Here is a 19,535-nt window from a genome sequence, read left to right as displayed (position 1 = left end):
ACTGTCCCTATGCTTCACATGTAAACTAAAGACAGTTAAAGTCAGGGTTATAATGAAGACAAATAACCTGAGAGCAGTCCAATAAAACCAGCAAGGGAAACAAAAGATTACTCTAAAACCAGAGGGTTCAGGGGTGTTCAAACACGATCTGCATGACAGTGCGATGACACAGAGATGACAGACAGCAAGAGTCCAGGATATCCAAAATCCTGCACCTGCTCTTTCAACTCTTGGTTGCTATTCACACAACATCATGACCAGGTGAAAAAGTAAACAAGAGAAAAACAGCTGAAATTTGTATCTTTAATATTGTACATTCACTTGACATCACAGCGACCATCCACAAAACAGACTGCATTATATTGTTACCTTGTGCAATTCCAAGCATATCCATTTGCAACTAGAAACCAGATGCATATGTCCATACCAAGCCAAAGAGATTATTACACAGTGCTCCACAAAATACCACTTGTGGAGTGGAAAAACAAAGAAAAAGAAAAAGAAACAAAAGATAACATTAGTTTTGTGCCACCCCCAAGTACTACAACCAAACGTGGAGTCCTTGATCTGTGCAGGTACTGCATTTACTGCTGCCAGATTCCTACCAGGAAACCTGGTCAAACATTTGGTTCTACAAGATTGAATGTTTCTCAAAGGGAACAGTCAGTTCCTTGGCTGCAGACTCATCCAGGAACCAGTGCAGCTGCCCAGCATGAGGTTGAACAAGAGCAGCGGGAAGGGGCTTTTCCTCATCACCTTCCAAAATGCGCTGTTCAAAGAAACAGAACAATGTTTCAGCAGACTGAAAGAAAGAGTATCACAAACCAACATGAACTTTAAACGATTCACCACATCTTAAAAGAAAGTTTCAGACTTTCACTAAAATACTGCCATGTTTTTACCCCTACTGCTATAGAAAATAGACCTTTCATTAAATGGCAGGCGCAACTATAGTGCCTGGCTCTCCAGAAAAGTCAGTAAAGCACTCTTCTCCCAAAATATCTGCTGATAATCTGGATTTACATTAAAAATATTAATTATCTGTTTTCAAACCATACATACCTTTAAAACAGCAGCTTTACCTTCCCCTGTAGCAACAAACACAACAGTTCGTGCTGCATTAAGCACAGGTAGAGTTAGTGTTATCCGCTCTGGTGGGGGCTTTGGAGAATCAGTAATAGCAGCAACAATTTTCTCTTTCTCCTATTAGGGCAAAAAACATGCGGAAAAAAAATCAGAACAAAGCAAGAGAACTACCAAATCAAGGTAGATGCAATATGTTCCAAACAGAAAAGTAAGTTGCCTAACTGAAAGCAATGAGTGAGGCAAAAGATCGTTATTGAGGACAATCTAGGATACAGCAGCAGATTCGTAAACTTTCCACGTCTCCGCCTAAACCAAGATTGCCTTTGTTCACTCCAAGGAGTCCAAGATCAGACTGCTAGTTTTATGAACGCAATTTGTGAGCTACTTATCAAAACAGCAGAGTGATAACATCCACATATTCACTCGTCAGAGTTAAACTCCAGTGGACAGACAATGACTTTCAGTTACAGTCATAAACACAACCACATACATACAAAAAACAAGACAAAACGAGGAGCCACTGGTCCCATGTTTCGCACATCAACTAAGGACAGTTAAAGTCAGAGTTATAAGGAAGACAGACAAACTCGGAGCAGTCCAATAAGCACAACTCATATTTTGTTAAGCCAAATCCCCTCCTGGTTCTACAAGCTTACCTGTAAAAGGGGATGATCTGGAAAGAGGGAGCAAGTGTGACCATCTGGCCCTACTCCTAAAATCAGCAAATCAAAAATGGGGAGGTTCTCAACCTGAAAAGCCTATAAAAAAAAAGAATAAGAGATTAAACAGAAGATAAAAACTCTGGTCATTCAGATAGGTGGCATTTTGCAAAGGAGTAAATTATGCTGGGAACTGAACTGTAGAAGCGCAGGATGCTGCTGCTACTGTATCCTGATGAGTCTCTATGGTCAGGCCTTAAAGCTTCTCAGGTGCTCTATGCTTGAGCACTCTGTCATGTGGTATAACCACCTGACAGGGGAGAAAGAACAGCAGCAGTTCACGCCTCTTTGCCAGAGCAGTCACTGATAAGCTAAACTGGAACAGAACATCATAAAGAGCACGCACAGAGCTGGGTGGAACAGCTTCTCCTCAGTCCTGGCCCTTCCTTAAGCCCGCTCACCTCATCAGCTCAAAGAAGAGCCCCGTTCCTGCAGGCATAGCGCTTGCTGTCTGGCCAGCAAGATGCTACCCTTTTCACAGGAGAAATGCGAGGGGATGCGGAGCCCGGTAACCCCCACAGGAGGCACCAGCTCCCGGGGCCAGGGAGCTTGCCCGTCCCCCGGGAAAGCAGCGGCCCGGAGCGGCCGGTGCAGCCTGCTCCCCGCCGGCGGTACCTCTCGGAGCCTGGCGGCGTAGTCGGCAGCGGCGGCAGTCGCGGGCAGGCTGTGGGTGACGGCGAGCACCTGTCGCTCGGGCACGGGCAGCCGCGGCAGCAGCTGGGCCTGAGGAGACGAGCGAGGGGCGGTCAGCGGCGGCCTGGGCGCGGCGGCCCGTGTCACCCCCGGCCTCGCTCACCTTGTAGGCCCCGAAGGTGCTCTCCGGGTGCTCGGGCGGCACCAGGCGCTCGTCGCAGAAGGCCAGGAGCCAGCGGGCCGGCGCAGCGGGGCCGGCGGCGGCCGGGAGCTCCTGGGAGAGGATCCGCACCAGGCTCCCGCCCGACAGCCCCAGCGAGAAGCGGCCGCCGGCCTCGGCCGCGCGCTGGGCCACCAGCTGGGCCAGGGAGGAGCCCAGCTCCTGAGGCGAGGGGAACACCGAGATGTGGCGGGGCGCGGAGCGGGGCATGGCCGGGCCGGGCCGGGCCGGGCCGGGCACAGCGGCTGCGAGAAAGACGGCGGGGGCGGCGGCCGCCAGGCACGGCCGGAAGCTGCGCGCCGTACCCTGCACGGGCCGCTGTGGCTGGGCGGAAGGGGCGGAGCCCCGCGCCGCCGCGTTGCCCAGCAACCCACCGCCTCGGAGAAAGCGCGGGACCCCGGGCGCAGGCCGCCCGGCCCCACGGGTGCCCGCCCGCCCGCGACACGCCGCGGGAAGCGCGCCCGGCCCCACGGGTGCCCGCCCGCCCGCGACACGCCGCGGGAAGCGCGCCTGGCCGCTGCTGCACAGCAATTTCCTGCCCTGGCCGCAGCTGGATGGAAAAAAACACAAAATAGGCACCTTACGTATCATGTTTACAGTTTTACACCATTGGCAGTTAACTCAGTTTCCACCATCCAAACACTTAAACATCATGACTGAAAAGCACGAGCGAGGTCCTTATAAAAAGACCGTGCACGAAGCACTAGTCTCTGACAGAGCAAGGAAGAGGCTTCGGGTCAGACTCCCACATCTGTGTTCCCCAGGCAAACACCGCCACCACCCCTGTGACAGAGGCAGCAGCAGAACATGGCTCCTCCACCACAACTTGCATTACCAAGTATTAGTTCGTTTGAGGTTCCTTAAGGCATCGGGGGATAGATGCATGAGCTGCCACGGCCAGGTAGGAGTCACTCCCAGTCCTTCTGCGGGGTGAAGTGGGGGCACAGGCAGGCACCTGCCTCGAAATGATTAGACCGAGGCACAAAGGCCAAGCCTGTAAATCCTAAATATAGAACAGAACAGAGTTGTAGTGCTGGTAGCAACATATGGAAACAGGTGTCCTGTAGCTGTAGGTTTCTCCCATATTGAGAAGAATAGCCTTTGAAACAAAAATTTGCTCTCCTGGTTTGCTTCCGGTGACCCGGGCCTGTCTTTGGAGCTTGCCTCCTCTCCTGTAGACGGCCAATGAAAGCTGACAGGGCAAATCGAAGCACAGCAGCATCAAAATTAACATTTCCTAAGGCTTCGCATTAGCATGGTGTAACATCACCACACAGCTCCTGGCTGGCACGGCCATTTACCACGCTGTCTCCTGGGTGAGGAAAAAGCACGCTGGTGTTTTCACTCGCCTGTTCTCCTAGGTGTAGCTCTGTAGAGCAGCATCGCCCCGCTCATGTTCCACAGTTGGAGTCCACAGCACGTACAGTATGTCTTCATTAGCTAGCAACTTACTCGTCCTGTATATCAAAGCCTGCAATGACTCCAGATGCTATCCTAACTAATGTCCGTAATTCTCCTGCCCTAAGGGCATGACACACTTCAATGTGAGATTTCCAATGTATAGTTAGGGTAAAATGTGAGCTTAGACAATTAAAAGACGATTAAGGTCTGCCCGAAGCAGACACTATTAGAGTCTTCTAGCTTGGTAAGTAGAGTTCAGAGTTGAAGCAGGAAGAAACCTGTGCAGGGCATGAACATCCCCATTTATCCTTAGGACACAAATAAATATAACCATAAAACTTCTCCCAGGTTGCACAAAGGACCTAGGTTTGTAGTGGTTACAAAAAATACTCTCTCTAGATATTTAACAGCAGATTAATGGCATGTCAGTGCTCACTGAAGGAGGTCACAGGTTAATGTGCTTTAGGCAAGGGAAACATCTCACAAGATTTTTCGCTGCTAGTGATTCACCATTTAAGGAACTCACATTGCATATTAAGCAGGAATCCACCGCTTCCCACAAGCATCACCCCTTCAATTAGTCATAGTTTTCTGTAGAAAGACAGACTTCAGACTAGATCATAAAGCAACTTTTCCAGCACAAATCCTTTCATAAATGCACTCATCCAGTGGAACATATTTCCCCAATTTTAGATCCAGAAAAAATAACCGATCTGATGTTTGATGGGGGTCAAATCCTTCCCTCTGTAAGCGGGTTTTCTGAATCTTAAATGTACCTTCAAGGGAGAAAAAAAAAACAAACATTAAAATAATTAGCATCAAAAAACCTTTTTAAACAGTGAGGAAGACATCCTAGTTGGCATTTCACTTTTAGTTTATAGCTTTGACTGAGAATTAGCAACTTACTGAAGCTTGTAACTAAATGGGTTGTTATTCAGTTATATGAAGTTTGTGCAACTTTTACTTCTTCTTACACATAGGTTGAGAAAAGGAGTGTCTGGATTCCTGAGAAACTGAAAACAAAAAGCAGCCAGATCATTAGCTGTTTTAGTGGTTGAGGTGGCTGTTAGTCGTACCATAAGAAAGCTTAAGAGTATGTGCGTGTTGAATGACTAAAGTAAGGCCAAACGTTAGCATGTGAAAAAGTTAAAGGAGTCAAGAGCTTCTGTGCACATTTGTTCAACAGCAGTTTGTGCATACCCATTAGGTTACTTCAGAGCTAACCAGATACTATTTACAAGAGCTTCACCGTTGGGTAAAAGGCTCCAGTTGACCTGTACAAATAACTTGTCCACACTGGCACAGATCTTGCAGGAATTATTACAATGGACAAAGGCTTCTTTTTTTTCTCCTCTCCCTATAAAGGTCTTCTCTCTTAATGACTTAGAGCTAGCTAATTTTGTGTTTAAGACTCTACTACAGTCATTATTTTTATTAATGGTGACTATGTGCCTGGCATTCTACATGTTATGCACTTCAGGGACTGCATTATGAAATGCCTGAAAGAGCAGCACAGGACAGCAACCAATCAACTCCAGTCTAAAGTGTCTAGTACAGGTTTCTCAGCTTTTTGCAGTACTACACTGACCCTGTCAGTTTCCTTTTGGATCTCAACAGCCCCAGAGTTATTAAGAGAACAGTTGACTTATGAAACACTGGTACCTGTGGTGTCAACCTGGGGTAAGAAACGGAGGAAGATGGGCCGGGCATAGGGAGGCAGCACCTTCTGTAGCTCCTGATACAAAACGTTGGGATTCACTTTAGCTTTAGGATCTGCGATTGCAGCCATTCCAGCTTTTCCTTCCACCCCTGAAATAAAACAGCACAGCTTAAATGAAGATTACAGGCAAAGGAGGAGCAGTGATTGGGTTAAGTACGGAATATTTAACAGATTCAAGCACAGATATTTCACCCTTCCACCTTCACACTGAAGCAAAGTGCAACTTGATGAAGAGAAGTGCAGACTGCGATTTCCGGTTTTCCCATGCGGTTTTCCCATGTGGGTAAAACCACAAAGCCTTGCCCCCAAAAGCTAACACAGATCTTGTTTTTATCAGATTTCTCTCACATACACTAGAATAAAAAATTTAGGGGACCGAACTGCCATAACGAGAAGCACTCCCATCAACACTTGCTCAAGACAGATTTCTCCTCTCGGGGGACATTCCCTCTTGTTCACTCTAACTTTGTCCAAACGCTTTATTTAAACCTACGTTGCTTCAGAGCTATTTATACATCCTCTCCAAAAGACCTGTTTTGTTCTGTATTACTTCGCTGTGCCAGAAACCCAGGCTTCACAAACGAAAACTTTCAGGAGCCAAGATCTTCCAGATCTTCACCACTGGAGTAGCACCACCCGGAACAAATGACTGGCCATTGCATTCTCATCCTTGTGCCCACCTCTGACCCATTCTCCCCAATCTCCCTTTCTGCATTACTTGAAGATTTAAGGGCGCAAACACCCAGCTGTTTCTACGGAAGGGTCTTTTCACATCAAGAGCTTCTGTGAAGTTCATCATAAAAACTTTCCTTATTAAGAAACAAATAGACACAAATCTCTAAATGACATACCTTCCTCCAAATGAAGACTCCACCTCTAGCAGCATGGATCATTAGCGGGTGTCAAGTTATTTCTACTGCTCAGAACAGATACAGATATGTCAAACTCCACTGTCAGTCTCTATCATACCTGCTCATTTTGGGGTACCCAGTTTTAGCAGAGGTGACTGATTTCTACCTGTTTTGCAGTTCGATGCAAATCTAGTATGCTTGACTAATACTTGCTTTTCTCCTTAAACCTTGAGAGTTCTGACCTACGTTTTACCTGGTACTTCCACTCCATACACTGCAACGTCTGTCTGGTTGAGGATGTGACTCAAAATTCCTTCTACTTCTGTGGTGGAGACATTCTCTCCTCGCCATCGGAAGGTGTCCCCACTGCGATCTTTGAAGTACATGTAACCCAGTTCATCCATCACTAACACGTCCCCTGGGAGGGAGACAGAAGACACCAAACCACCTCAGACCTCAGGTTTTGCAGCACTCAAAACTGCCTTCCTGTCCCCTGATTCGCCATGCAGATTCAGCACTGCCTTCTTCCCAGGGAGATACAGAGCTAGACTAGTGACTTTTCAGCTCACTGCAGCATACTGCATCACCGTGTTATAGGACAAAAAAGAAAACACTCCAGCATTTTGGAACAGGTTGCCGAGAGAGGTTGTGGAGTCTCCTCTAGAGATATTCAAAACCTGCCTGGATGCAATCCTGTCCAACGTGCTCTAGGTGACCCTGCTTGAGCAGGGGGGATGGACTAGATCTCCCAAGGTCCCTTCCAACCTCAACCATTCTGTGATTCTGTGTGATTCTGCAAACATTAGAAGAGCAGAGGAAAAACCTCTCCTGAACATACTCACCTTGAGATTTAAATATTTCTCATTAAATTCAGAACAGCTCAAAAGCTAGTAACTTTTAAACTTTCACCAGTCTGTCTCTCAAACGAAAAATCTCTCTATTCTCAGATAAAATTTAAAACCTTTAGAATTTTATCAATGAAAATTTAAGATCATCTCCTACACAATGCTGAAGAATGTCTGCAGTCAGTATTGGTGAATCCAGTGCTCATACTGACAGTACCTGAAAGGTACGCCTGGTCCCCTTTTTCAAACACGTTATAAGCTATCTTCTTGTTGGTGGCGCTCTCACTGACGTAGCCATCAAATCGACGCAGGGGATCCTGCTGATTTATCTGACCTACAAGTAATCCCGGCTCTCCTACAGAAAACAGGATCAGACACCATAGGATGACAACAATTGATGGTGTTTCATAAACGGTTAAACTTTATAAACATCAATATGTGCTTGCTGTACGTCAAAGACATCAAAGCAAGTATCTTTGAAGGAAATAGCTAGAAGTGGAAGTCTATGTACTGCATGGGAAACCACAGGAAACCACTTAAACCAACCAGAGCTCATTAGCTTTTCTTTCTTTTTCTTTCTTTTCTTTCTTTTCTTTTTAAGAATAAAGCTGTTATTCATTTGTTGAGATTAACATTCACCTGGGCGACAGGGGATACACAGCCCCCTAGAATCACGGATCAGCTCCATTGAGTCCTCGTTGACCTTCACCAAACGAATGGGATAAACATTGGGCAATATCCGACTGTTGAAACCACAGGCGCCAACCTTCCAAAAGGTAGAGGAAAACAAAAGGCTAAAGTAAATTCCTTAGTTTATGTATTACTGCTTTCTGGGAATTCTCTGATCTTTCTTTCTCCTCCATTTAACAGGGAACAAACAAATTTACCCCAAATACAAGATTTATCCCCTATTTTTGTGCATGATACCCCTAATCATCATATTAGTTCTCTGTCATCCCTTGCAAGAAGGTTAGGATGCAATATGCAGAGCAGTAAGGAACGCAAGCAGAGATTTTTCTTTCTTTGTACTTTTCCCTAGCCTTCCACTATAATCACTTCTTTCCTTACCTTTCCATCCAAATTTGCAATGCTACAGTTACATTCGGTGGCTCCATAGAACTCTCCAATCTGTTTAATTCGAAAGCGCTTTGTAAAGTCTTCCCATATGGTGGGTCTCAAACCATTACCCACTGCTAGTCGCACACAGTGTTGGGTCTCCGACTCTCGTACTGGCTGATTCAGAAGATACCTGCAGATTTCCCCGATATACTGAATAATCTGAAGTGGTAAATACAAAAACATAGCTCAGGCTTCAGGTAATCCTTACAGTGCCCTGGAAAAAGCCAACTAAGAGGCCACTGGCGTCAATGTACCTAGACATGTCAGACATTTTAATAAACTTGTAAACATTCACAGTTTAAGTTGGGTTTCTATGAAAAGCTATGTAAAGGTAATACAGCTGCTGCCCTCAGGAACCAGCAAATTAACATCAGGAAAGAGAGAGGAGAAGGGATTCCTCAATATGCATCAAGCTACACGTACACATCAGGTATGGCTATATACTTCAACAGGTCCTGAAGGACCTCTAGAAGGATATGAGGAATGGGCAGCCAAACACAAAGTAAGAACTCGGCTTGTCTTAACTGGCAAAATTAAGTCTGAGTGGAGATCCAATTACTATCTATAAATATTTGGGGGAGGCAGAGGGGGGAAGGGCAAGAAAACCACCAAGAAGGATGAAGAGTTGCTCAAGTTAGAAGATAACGTTGGAACAAACACAAGCAGATATTTATTGACAATGAAATGCAAAGAAGATTCCTCAGCACACGCTCCTCATGCAGTAAGATTCCGGAAAAGCTTTCCAGCCAGAGGCGGATGCAAAACCCCGCGTTCCTGATGTGGCACTGGCAATTCAAACACATTTTGGTGCCAGTACCTCTAAATTTACCAAGGGTCAAGGGATAGATGGCAAAGGAAGGACATTCAGAACTGGACAAAAGCTGCTACTGAACAACGAGGAAGGAATGACAGGAACACAGGAGGCTAAAACTGATAGACCAGTAAGAAAAGAAAGGGACAGGTGACAGGCTAACAATGGGGAAACACTATCTGGAGATCAGTAATTAAGCAGCATACTGACAGCACCAGAGAGACTACAGTTAGGCAGCAAAGACAGCAACTGCTCTGTTAGAAGTTTCATCAGCTCCCTCACCGTGCATTTGTATTTTGTGCAGTCATCCCAGAAGCGACTGGCTGAGAACTTCTTCCTGATTACCACAGTGAGGCCATGGATTAGACACTGGCCAACTCCCATAATATTACCTGGAAAACAAGGATCGCTGCTGTTAGCTTTGGTCATTCTACTTCATTCATTTGTAAAGGCACATGAAGGATCCCAGCAGCAAAAGGATCATAACATGCATGGGGGTGGACCTCTGCCTCAGAGAGGAAGCAAGTTTACCTGCAGAATGATACAGCGGCAGGCAGTTGTAGAGGATATCATCAGGGCGCATTTTGTATGCATAGTAACCAAAGGCAGCTATCCGATAATACCTGTAAGAACACAGTGCGTGCTCAGGAGGTAAAATAGGTAAAACCTTGAGTTTCACTATGTGAAAAGTACCTCAAGGGGGAAGTACCTCTTCAGGTCCTCACCTGCTGTGCACCACAATGGCAGCTTTCGGCATTCCTGTTGTACCTGAAGTATAGATATAAAAGAGTCGATCTAGAAGAACAGAAAGAGGAGTCAGGTGCCAGACAGACTATTCTCACCTGCTTGAGAAAAATCCCCACAGGGCTGGTATTTTAGGCTTTGTTCGTATCAGCTGAGGAACTGCTTTGAAATGGTGACAGCACAGCAGATAGTAGGCTGCCAAAGCTGGCACAAAAGTCAATTTGCAGCCCTAGTACGGAATCTGTGGTGCTCTTGAATGTCATCTGTGACGGTAAATACAGAAACCTGAACAACTGGTTTGCAAAGCCTTAAGGTCGCGAATTTTACCTCTACTTGTAAATTGCCATGGAACTAGGTTAACTCTCTAGGTCAGACACTAATGGGAGATGACTCCAGAGGACAGGTCTCAAACTGTGACTGACAGTAGGGCAGGATTTCTGAGATTCCATAGCAAAAAAGATAATCTAAAGGAAGAGATACCACAAGCCCCATGGCAGCACCATTCCTCCTACAGTACCCAAAGTACCAAAACGTACTCTACTGCCTTACTGATCTCAGATGTGATTAGTTCTCTTAAAATATGAAATACAGACTAGTCACAGCTAGCCTCTTTCCCTCCTTCTGCTTTATTATAAACCCATTGATGCTCAGCTGCAGCACAGGGTTATTACAAGGGAAGATTTTAATTACGTACAAGTCAGTTGCAGGGAAAAGACAGAGGGTACACAACAACATAGGTCGTTACATCCTATAAATTTGCAAAGGTAGCGGAGCAAGATGTTAGCCTGGGAAATACAAGCTTCTGCACCTGTGCATTCCAACAGCCATTCTTACACAATGGAAGAGTTGTCTTAGGGAATGTGCCAATCTCCTTCATTTAGGCATTAAATACATGAGTTTTGTAAAGCCTGGAAATCTCAGATAACGAGAAGCTTAATCCAGAAAGTCCTAGAACCAAGATTTTATTTTTTGTTCTGTTCTTTTATTTTTATTATTCTATTTGTGAGCCCAAGAGCAAGTTAACAATTTCTCTTTCTTTATTTGCTTATTTTTCTTGTTTCACTGTCACCTAGTCCAGTTCTTATTCATATCACATTGAAAAATAAAAAACATTGCGAAAATTACCATCTAAACCTTTGACTGGAACCTGACTTGAAGGCGACTTTGATGCAGTACTCAGAAGAGGATCAAGATGTCTGGTCTCCACAGGAATCACATCTGGGTCATAGTCACCAGAGCAGTATTTTGCCATGTTCTTCCCCAGCATCCCATTCACTTCAGATATTGCTGAAACACAAAACAAGTCTCTTTCGCAATAAATGCAACACTCTAGGCGATGGTAAAAGTGAACTGTGTGGAGTCCTACTGTGCCTAATGACATCACTGTAAAGGAAAGACCTGCAGAACCACTGACTCTTTAACAATACTTATGTCATATCTGTTCAGGTAACATCACTGTAGTCACAGTCCTGGGTTCAGCAAAGACCCTATCACAAAACTAGGCAAAATTACTTTTCCACATGACCCACCATGCCATGATCTTCAAATGATCTAGAAGGATTTCAAGCAGATGATTTTGAATATTAAATTATCACATCTAACAATAATTGTTGGAAGAAAAGTTGATTAGAAAAGCAAAGCTGTATTTAAAAACAGCATCCACTGATAAACCTATTATACAGCAGATAAAGTTAAGCAAAAATAAGCAAAGGTGATTAGCCAAGGAAAAGAGAAACATAAGTAAGCCTAGTGGCACATTTCACTATTTCTATGCTAAAGTACAAAATTCCAGACACAGCTCTTTCAGATCCAGTGAAACTAGATCAAACCAATAAGTTCAGTTTGTGCCCTCTGACACCAGAAAGACACCAGCATATGAAACCAAGCTACTTACAACTCTACTCAGAGCACTGCTCCTCCTTTAATCTAAAATATTAACTGAACACTTCCACATTTTTAAATCATTTGGAGATTTACCATCCTCGTATAGTTCCTAACTTTTAATATGACCAGATGTGGCCATATCTTTTTGTTTTTAGTATGGTCGATCACTGCACTAAATGGGACTTGGCCTTATTCAGAACCAAGCTAACACTTCACTGCACGATTTGACCACAATGTAGACAAACATTCAGGTGACTCACCTGAAGACAGCTCTCCTCCAAAGATCACAGCTTTTGCACCTGAGGTTGTCACACAGTAAACCAGAGAATCCAAGCGCAAATTAAAGTTAATAAGAGCTGCTTCAATGCCAACTTTTGCCATCCCTAGCCAGAGGCCAACAAACTCAGGACGGCTCTCCATGAAGATTGCAATGACATCCCCCAGACGGAAGCCCTGCTGGTAGAAGTAGTTAGCCACAGCATTGGAGTACTCATCTAGCCACCTAAAAGTCCATTTCTCACCAGTGGCCTCATAAATCAGAGCCACCTTGTCAGGGTGCCTGCGGACAACATCCTGGAACATCTTCGGAATAGTGTTTTTGGCTTTTTGATGCCTTCGCAACTTATATTTGACTCGTAACAGCACTGAGAGGCCACTGCAGCAAAGAAAGAGAAGGCATAACTCCAGCAAAAATTATGAAGGTCTCGAAGTTCAATATTCACACCAAAACATATTGATTCAAGCTTCTGTGCAGACATACAGACTGAAAAACCTCTCTGTGCTGGGATATTCTCTGTGTTACCTCTCGGGCAACTACGTTTGTCATGGTTTTTTGTAATCTGAAAAAATTCTTCCTTTTATGTTGCAATTCTGTGGGGGGGGTTACTTATTTATTTTTTTAAGGATGATGCTTCTGGATAACTACTCATATCAGTTTCCACATCAGGAAGGGAAGCGGAGGCTTTTCTGTCTTCTGTAATTTACATAGTTCTCTTAAGTCTGTTGGGCACTAGCTGCAAGTTAAACCTTGACACAGTTTAAGCTTTATGGCAGCTTAAAAAGTCCTTCTCTGAACTTTAACTGTCTCACTTATATTGTTCTGGTTCTCCTGATGAATACTGGCTGAATGACTACAATTTAGAGACATACTGGCTCTCTTGATTAGCAAGCTGATTTTCAGATCTAAATTATAACTGATATCCAAAAAGTACACTTCCATAACATCATTATCAAAATAAGAACAGCAGATCTGGGTGTATATGATGGGTTCCATCTCCTTTTGGAGACAGGAACACGGAGGCAGTATTTTTCCACCATCAAATAGGAAATTGTTGTGCAACAAGAATTTAGAAGAACCCCCAGAAATTTGAAAGGTCATTTAATATTAGTACTTAAAACCCCCGCAACTCTCATGAGTGAATGTCAATACCAGGAACCTTGGTCAGTGAAGCCTTGGAGAAGGGGGAAGGGTACATTTGAGAAACAAGTTGTTGGCATTTGTCAGACTGAGCTGGGCTTTCATGGTGACCTTACACTAAGCTGTGCCAAATACAGAACAGAAGAGCCTTTTCACTGGTGAGCTGCACTTTCCAGATACTTAAGGGGCTCCATTCTGCCTAGTTTATTTTCTGCCATTATTCCTAGCTTGCCATGCAATCAGGAGGAAACAGCTCTTCAAAGCACACTGACAGCCACAGTAAAGCCAGGCAGTCCCTGGCAATCCCAAGGGCCCTAAATCCTTTACAATAAAGGGATCTCCTCAGAGAGGCCCAAAAAACCACGGAACTAAATGAGACAGCAATGACAGACTCCCAGGAGATGGAGGCAGCCCTAAAGACTTACAAATCTGTAGGTCATAAACGATCATTTTAGGTTACATGGCCCAGTACTGACTGTCTCTAGGTCTAGGCGAAACGGCAGCACGCTTCATTCTGTAACTCTTCCCACAGGTTAAGAAAATGCTTTAGGAACTACTTGTTTCGTGTCATATAAGGGCGCTTTTGCAGCTCGTACCCCCGTGTCGCGAGCTGTTCACCTGCTCCTTGTAAGACTGGGCCTCCCGAATCGCTCTTTGCTTCTCCTTACGCACAGAGAAGGCTGTCAGAAAGAAAAGCTGCCTCCAGTGAACGCTTTGCACCGTTTGGCCTCTGAGCGAGCTGCAAGGCGGACGCTTGCCCCCACCCACACCTCCCGTCCTGCGGGGACGACAGCGCAACCGCACGGGTCTCCCGAGGGCAGCGAAGGTGGCTCGGGGGAAACGCTGAGCGCTGCGGGGCAATACTCACAACAGGTCCCGCAGGGCGGTCTTGAAGACGACGCGCAGCAGCCGCCAGCCGCCGGTGCCGATGTAGACGCCCAGCGAGGCCGCCAGGCTCCACGACCAGGGCACGCCGAAAAACCGCATCAGCCCCAGCGAGCCGAGGGAGGCGGTGCAGGCCCCGACGGCGCGCATGCTGCGGGGACACGGCAAGCGTCAGGGCGGCCCGGCCTCCCGTGCTGGGGTTCCTCCCCCCGGCTGCGGCCGGCGGGCACAGGAGGAGGCGGCGCCCAGACGCCCGGAGGAGCCCGGCTCGGGCCCGCCGCGTGCGCGCGCGCCCGGCCCAGCCCGGCTACCTGAGCGGCTTCAACGGCTTCTGCGTCGCCGGTGGCCGCGGCCCCCCCGCCCCGCGCGCGGCGCCCTGAAGGGTGGGGGGGGGGGAGCGCCGAAAGTGCCAGCTCTGATAGGCCGGAGGGCAGCCGCTGACGCCCCGCGATTGGACGGTGGGCAAAGCCTGCGAGACGCCGCCGCGGGGGGCGGAGGTGGCCCGGGTGGGTGCTGCGCGCCCTGCCCCCTGGGCGGCGCTGCCGTCGCTGCCGGGCCCCGGGCCCAGTGACCGGCAAGTCCTGGGACGGGAGCGGATCGGGGCTCTGCGTAGCCCGGGACCGGCATGGCTCGAGGTCCCGCACAGCCCGAGACCGGACCGGGGTCCCACATAGCCCGGGACCGGCACGGCTCAGGGATCCCGCGTAGCCCAGGACCCGCAAGGCCTGGGGTCCCGCATGGCCGGCGACCGCCTCCCCGCACCCGCCTCTTCCCAGCTGCCGCATCCCGCCGCCTCTGTCCTAAGTGCTGGCCTCACAGTTTAAGCAGATTAGGGGAGACTTCGTGGAATCCACGTTTATTAATAGCCCGGGAGCAGGAGGTGGGAGCACCCCGGGACCGGGCAGAGCAGGGCAGGTGCCCGGAGGAGGCTGCGGCGGGAGCCCCATGTCCTCGAGGGGCTGAAAAGCAGCACAGTTGCTCTTTTTCCCTGGCTCTAAATCCCCTGCTTGTTGCTCTAAATCCTTCGGGTGACCCACCTTGGGCTTGCCCATGGCATCACTCTTCACCGGGAAGGTCCTGGTTGTGAACAACAGTGCCCGAGACGAGCTGGACACGGAGCGAGAGCTGGGCCACAGACTGGACAACAAGGTGCTGCTGCTGTATTTTGGGTCTGGCGAGTGCCCGCGATGCCAGGAGTTCTCGCCGCTCCTCAGAGATTTCTTTGTGAGACTCACAGATGAATTTTACGTGGAAAGGGCCTCGCAACTGGTCCTGGTGTACGTGTCTCAGGATGAGACAGAGGAAAAGCAAACCAAATTCCTGAAAACCATGCCGAAGAGATGGCTATCCTTGCCTTTCAAGGATGAGTTCAAAAGGTAAGCACTGAATAAAGCAGCAAGACAGAATTTATCAGCTTGTAACTTTCCTTCAGGCAACTCCATGCTGTATTTTCAAACATTTATACAGTTTTCCAAAATCTCCACATTCAGTCCCCACAGGACTGGTCAGCGTGGTGCATTCATATATTCAATTGACAGCTTGAGGCAGGCACCACACTGTGCAAATACAGAGGAAGGTCCTCTGTGGTGCTGGTGCTCAAATCACTGCTGGGGAATAGGAAGGCACAGACTAAGCAGAGAAGAAGCAGTGAGGATATTACAGCCTTCATGGTTCTGTTTGGCTGGAAGGAAAAAAGAACAAGTTGCTAAATCTACTTCATTGAAAACTTTTATAAAGGGCTTAGAGTAAAAAATGTTTCCTCTGCTTCTAGTTTTTGCTGATCTAATATATTTGTATTCTTATTTTATAACACACTATTGATTTTTAAGTCTTAAAGACTCCTGCCAGCACATCATCTCTCTAGGCTGAATAAATAAAGTGAAAGATTGCATAAGTAACTGAAGTGTACCTTCAGCTGAAAGGGGAACATGCCACTATCTAACATAACCTCATTAGTGGCAGAAAGAATTGTGATTAAATAGTAAATGTTGAGAATATGTCTGGCTCCTTTTGATGATAAATTGGAGCATGTTAAAAAATCAAACTTCTTACTAAGTTTTGAAGTCTTACATTGCTTGCGTAGAACAAGTTAAAGCAGTCACTTTGCATCTACTGGTGCCCTGACGTGGCAGTATGTAAATACCCTTCCCTTTTTACTGGCACTACTGGATAAGACATCTGCATAATTAACAGATCTCAGCCTAATGGACAGGGTTTGTGAACTACTTCCCAAGACCACTTTTTGCCCAAGGCAGATCTATATACTGCAACTAGGAATATATCATCATGCAGCCTTGTCTACAAGATCTGCAAACTCTCTCACAGTAGAAACCTAGCAGCATGCAGACAGTAGCCTTGGTAGCCCTCCTTTTCTCAGCAGTAGGCATCTAGATGAATAGCAAGGAACTTCCAGCACTGTTGGAGGATCACTGCTCTTCCTGATTCATGGTTTCTTCTGCCATTGCCTTCCAGAGAACTGGAGCTGAAGTTTGCAGTGTCTGATGTACCTGCAGTGGTGGTGCTGAAGCCAAATGGGGAGGTGATTGTTGGAAACGCTGTGGAAGAGATAAGGCACATGGGTCCTGCCTGCTTCAGGAACTGGCAGGAGGCTGCTGAGCTAGTAGACAGAAACTTCCTCTTGGCAGAGGACTTTGATGACCTGGCTAGAAGAAGCATCACTGACCCCATCCGCCGCCTCAGATACAAACTGAACAAGAAGACAAAGGAGGAAGAAAAGAAAGAGGAAGGTGAAGAGTCTTGTTAGGGGCTTACGAGGTTGCAGCTGCTGTGCTGACATGGCTTTGGACTTCCTTCAGATGACTATCTCAGCCCGGCTGTGAGCAGTCTCAGGAACGCAAGTCTATTTATCTAATTTTTGCATCCCTAAGGTTTACTGTGATCGTGGTGATAGCTGCAGAAGCCTTAGCATGAGTCAGCATATGAGTGGGGAGATGAGGCAGACACCTGGACTTTATAGATGTGTCCAGTAACATCTATCTGTATTTTAAAAGTCTGCCAGTTTTTGGAAAGGAAAATTCTCGTGAGACAAATGCATCCTACTTTTACATACAGTTTGTGGTATCTGGAAAATTGGTTAGCATATTAAGGGCATTCCGAGCCTGGTCAAATCACATTTTGTTTTTATGACTCCAGGACCCTTACATTTACTGTAGTAAAATATCTCACAGTAAAGTCTTTATTGTTCATTTACTAAAAAACATTAGAAGAAAGGTAACTACTATAGAGCAGCATTCAGTGAATGAGTCAGTAAAAACAATTTTTAAAAAAGGAATCTGTATTAAAAAAGAAAAAAGAAAACAGCATGTCCATGGTCTGCTGTGAAGACACTGAGAAGCTATAACCAACAACAGTGAGAACAGAATCCTTACAATAAGCCAATGTATTCTTTTTTTTTTGGAGACAGAAAGATATCCATGGGCTAAGTGAGCAAGTCCTGAGAAATCTCTCGTGTTGCTGCTAATATACTGCTGCAAGTTTACATTCTAGCCAGATTCATTTGAGAGCTAATGAATAGGTTGTTTCAGGACCAGCAATGTGACATTCAGTGGCTGCCCCAGTGACCTGCCTCAGCCCTGTGAAGCTCTTCCTTTTCTCTGCTAATCGTGGTTGCCATCTGCTGCTGGAAGGCATCAAGTGCTGAGCACTGTAGCAGCAAACTCAGGTCCCTTTTCCAGACAGGAGCTCCAGCCTTGTTAGAAAGCGTTTAATTGGGCACAACCTTAAAAGAAAGCTTCCTTCAAGGAATCCTGCCTTTGCTCCACTGAAGAAATTCCTGAGCATAAATATTCCTAACTGTACGACTGGCAAGCTTCAGTCAGGTCAAAGACCCGTCTATCCTTGCCTGCCATTGCAATCACTGGGTGAAGTAGGAAGCCAACTAAGATGGTATTTTGACACCTTTGGGAGCATACAAAAGTTTGATTGCAGAGTCTGCAGCCTGGAGATGGAGGCATCTCCAGTAACTAAGGAATATGAAAAGCAGTAAGCCTGTGAAAGACCAAAGAAGAATTCATTTGCTCATTTCTGGTCCCTTGTTCTCAATTATATCACTGATGGAGGGAGGAGCTGAGGATTTTAAAAACCTTACTGGATACATGAAGGATCTGAAAACAGATGTGTGTGTTGAAGACAGACAGAGAAGCAGTGCAAAGCCAGCTTGTTCAACTTGTTTTCTCTCTTAATCCTCCCTCTCCTTACCCAGCAAGTTTGATAGGTAGAGGAGAGATGAAGGAAAAAAAATATAAAACAAATGATTGGGAGGAACGATCAAAAGCCCTGGTCATCTGGCTCTATTTGTAAAAGAATGGTAGCTGCAGGTGTGGTATATGTCCAACAGACAGAGATTCCTATGGAAAAAAGAAAAAGAAAAAAAAAAGAAAAAATATACTTTCTTCATCTGAAACAATCTGAAAAAATCTGAAAATCAGAAAAAGAGATTAACCAGTTGACTTGTTATCAGCCTGTGACAGACAATCTGAGAAAACAAATGAGAAAGAAAAATGAACTAAGGGATCCTGGAAGAGCCACATGAGCAGCAAGAAGGCTTCTTCCTTCAAGATGCTTCCTGTATTTTGTATGACATGCTGGCACTGAGCAAAGAGATACAAATAAAACTTTTCTTTCAGATGACATATCTGCTGGATGAATAAAACTATACTGTCAGATATACTCTGTCATTAATAAAATGACATAAATAAAAACATTAATAAAATGTTATTCCATTTACTTAGGGCTCAATAGTTAATATATCAGACTGTTACAACAGAATTTTTTTTTTTTAAAAAAAAAAGAAGTTCTAAATCACAAATCGGGAGCTGAGGAGATGACAGTATGGGAGGGAGGCAAAGGGCAATGCTTTTATCTGTAAGAGCTGTCCATTTTAGTATTATAACTATTCATACGCAGTCAGGTGCTGCTTCTGACCCTCATGGACCTTTGACATTAGTAAAAGGACCACTTGACTTTTTGTTAATTATATTAATATGAAATTGTCCTGTCCTGTCCATTTTTATGCACCATGTTTTGCTGTGCTCAAAACAAAAAGTTACTCTTGTTGGTTATCGTGTGGAAGAGCAACATGCCAAGCAACAGGCACTGAACAACTGTGAAAAGCGAAACTACTAACAATGGAAAGTGCTGCTGTGCTGACGTAATAAAGCGAAACAAGCTCTTTATTTCC

The 19,535-nt window shown here is 45.8% G+C and overlaps 3 protein-coding genes across 3 annotated transcripts; 1 reads left to right on the top strand and 2 right to left on the bottom strand.

Annotated features, from left to right (window-relative positions):
• Positions 1–289: 289 nt before the first annotated feature.
• PGLS (6-phosphogluconolactonase) lies at positions 290–2,974 on the bottom strand. Its single transcript, XM_085315182.1, has 5 exons — positions 2,602–2,974; positions 2,421–2,528; positions 1,743–1,844; positions 1,063–1,203; positions 290–769 (listed from the first exon to the last, which is right to left on the bottom strand). Exons 1-5 carry the CDS (start codon positions 2,866–2,868, stop codon positions 632–634), a joined length of 756 nt encoding a protein of 251 aa, XP_085171308.1. The 5' UTR covers positions 2,869–2,974; the 3' UTR covers positions 290–631.
• A 1,368-nt stretch (positions 2,975–4,342) lies between these two features.
• Positions 4,343–14,711, bottom strand: SLC27A1 (solute carrier family 27 member 1). Its single transcript, XM_085315180.1, has 13 exons — positions 14,647–14,711; positions 14,319–14,486; positions 12,294–12,688; positions 11,275–11,436; positions 10,131–10,200; positions 9,937–10,028; positions 9,688–9,797; positions 8,544–8,753; positions 8,115–8,241; positions 7,693–7,830; positions 6,884–7,048; positions 5,722–5,868; positions 4,343–4,835 (listed from the first exon to the last, which is right to left on the bottom strand). The coding sequence occupies exons 2-13, from the start codon at positions 14,483–14,485 to the stop codon at positions 4,678–4,680; spliced, it is 1,941 nt and encodes a 646-aa protein (XP_085171306.1). The 5' UTR covers position 14,486; positions 14,647–14,711; the 3' UTR covers positions 4,343–4,677.
• A 671-nt stretch (positions 14,712–15,382) lies between these two features.
• Positions 15,383–17,438, top strand: NXNL1 (nucleoredoxin like 1). Its single transcript, XM_085315150.1, has 2 exons — positions 15,383–15,711; positions 16,808–17,438. Exons 1-2 carry the CDS (start codon positions 15,386–15,388, stop codon positions 17,097–17,099), a joined length of 618 nt encoding a protein of 205 aa, XP_085171276.1. The 5' UTR covers positions 15,383–15,385; the 3' UTR covers positions 17,100–17,438.
• Positions 17,439–19,535: the final 2,097 nt, after the last annotated feature.

Source organism: Rhea americana, unplaced genomic scaffold, assembly GCF_003343005.1.
Source record: "Rhea americana isolate MKP2758 unplaced genomic scaffold, rheAme1 scaffold_420, whole genome shotgun sequence".
Classification (NCBI taxonomy): domain Eukaryota; kingdom Metazoa; phylum Chordata; class Aves; order Rheiformes; family Rheidae; genus Rhea; species Rhea americana.
The sequence above is the reverse complement of the archived record's forward strand: the minus strand, read 5'-3'. Positions and strand labels throughout refer to the sequence as shown.

Bases quoted from the DNA above. Each gene is read 5' to 3' on its own strand.
- PGLS (XM_085315182.1), bottom strand. From the start codon at position 2,868: ATGCCCCGCTCCGCGCCCCGCCACATCTCGGTGTTCCCCTCGCCTCAG. The intron at 2,529-2,601 runs GTGAGCGAGGCC...TCGTCTCCTCAG, and splicing joins GCACCTTCGGGGCCTACAAG to GCCCAGCTGCTGCCGCGGCT. The intron at 770-1,062 runs GTATGTATGGTT...TTCTTTGAACAG, and splicing joins GTAAAGCTGCTGTTTTAAAG to CGCATTTTGGAAGGTGATGA.
- SLC27A1 (XM_085315180.1), bottom strand. From the start codon at position 14,485: ATGCGCGCCGTCGGGGCCTGCACCGCCTCCCTCGGCTCGCTGGGGCTG. The intron at 12,689-14,318 runs GTGAGTATTGCC...TCTTTGCTGCAG, and splicing joins ACCGCCCTGCGGGACCTGTT to TGGCCTCTCAGTGCTGTTAC. The intron at 9,798-9,936 runs GTAAACTTGCTT...CTTGTTTTCCAG, and splicing joins GCCGCTGTATCATTCTGCAG to GTAATATTATGGGAGTTGGC.
- NXNL1 (XM_085315150.1), top strand. From the start codon at position 15,386: ATGGCATCACTCTTCACCGGGAAGGTCCTGGTTGTGAACAACAGTGCC. The intron at 15,712-16,807 runs GTAAGCACTGAA...ATTGCCTTCCAG, and splicing joins TTCAAGGATGAGTTCAAAAG to AGAACTGGAGCTGAAGTTTG.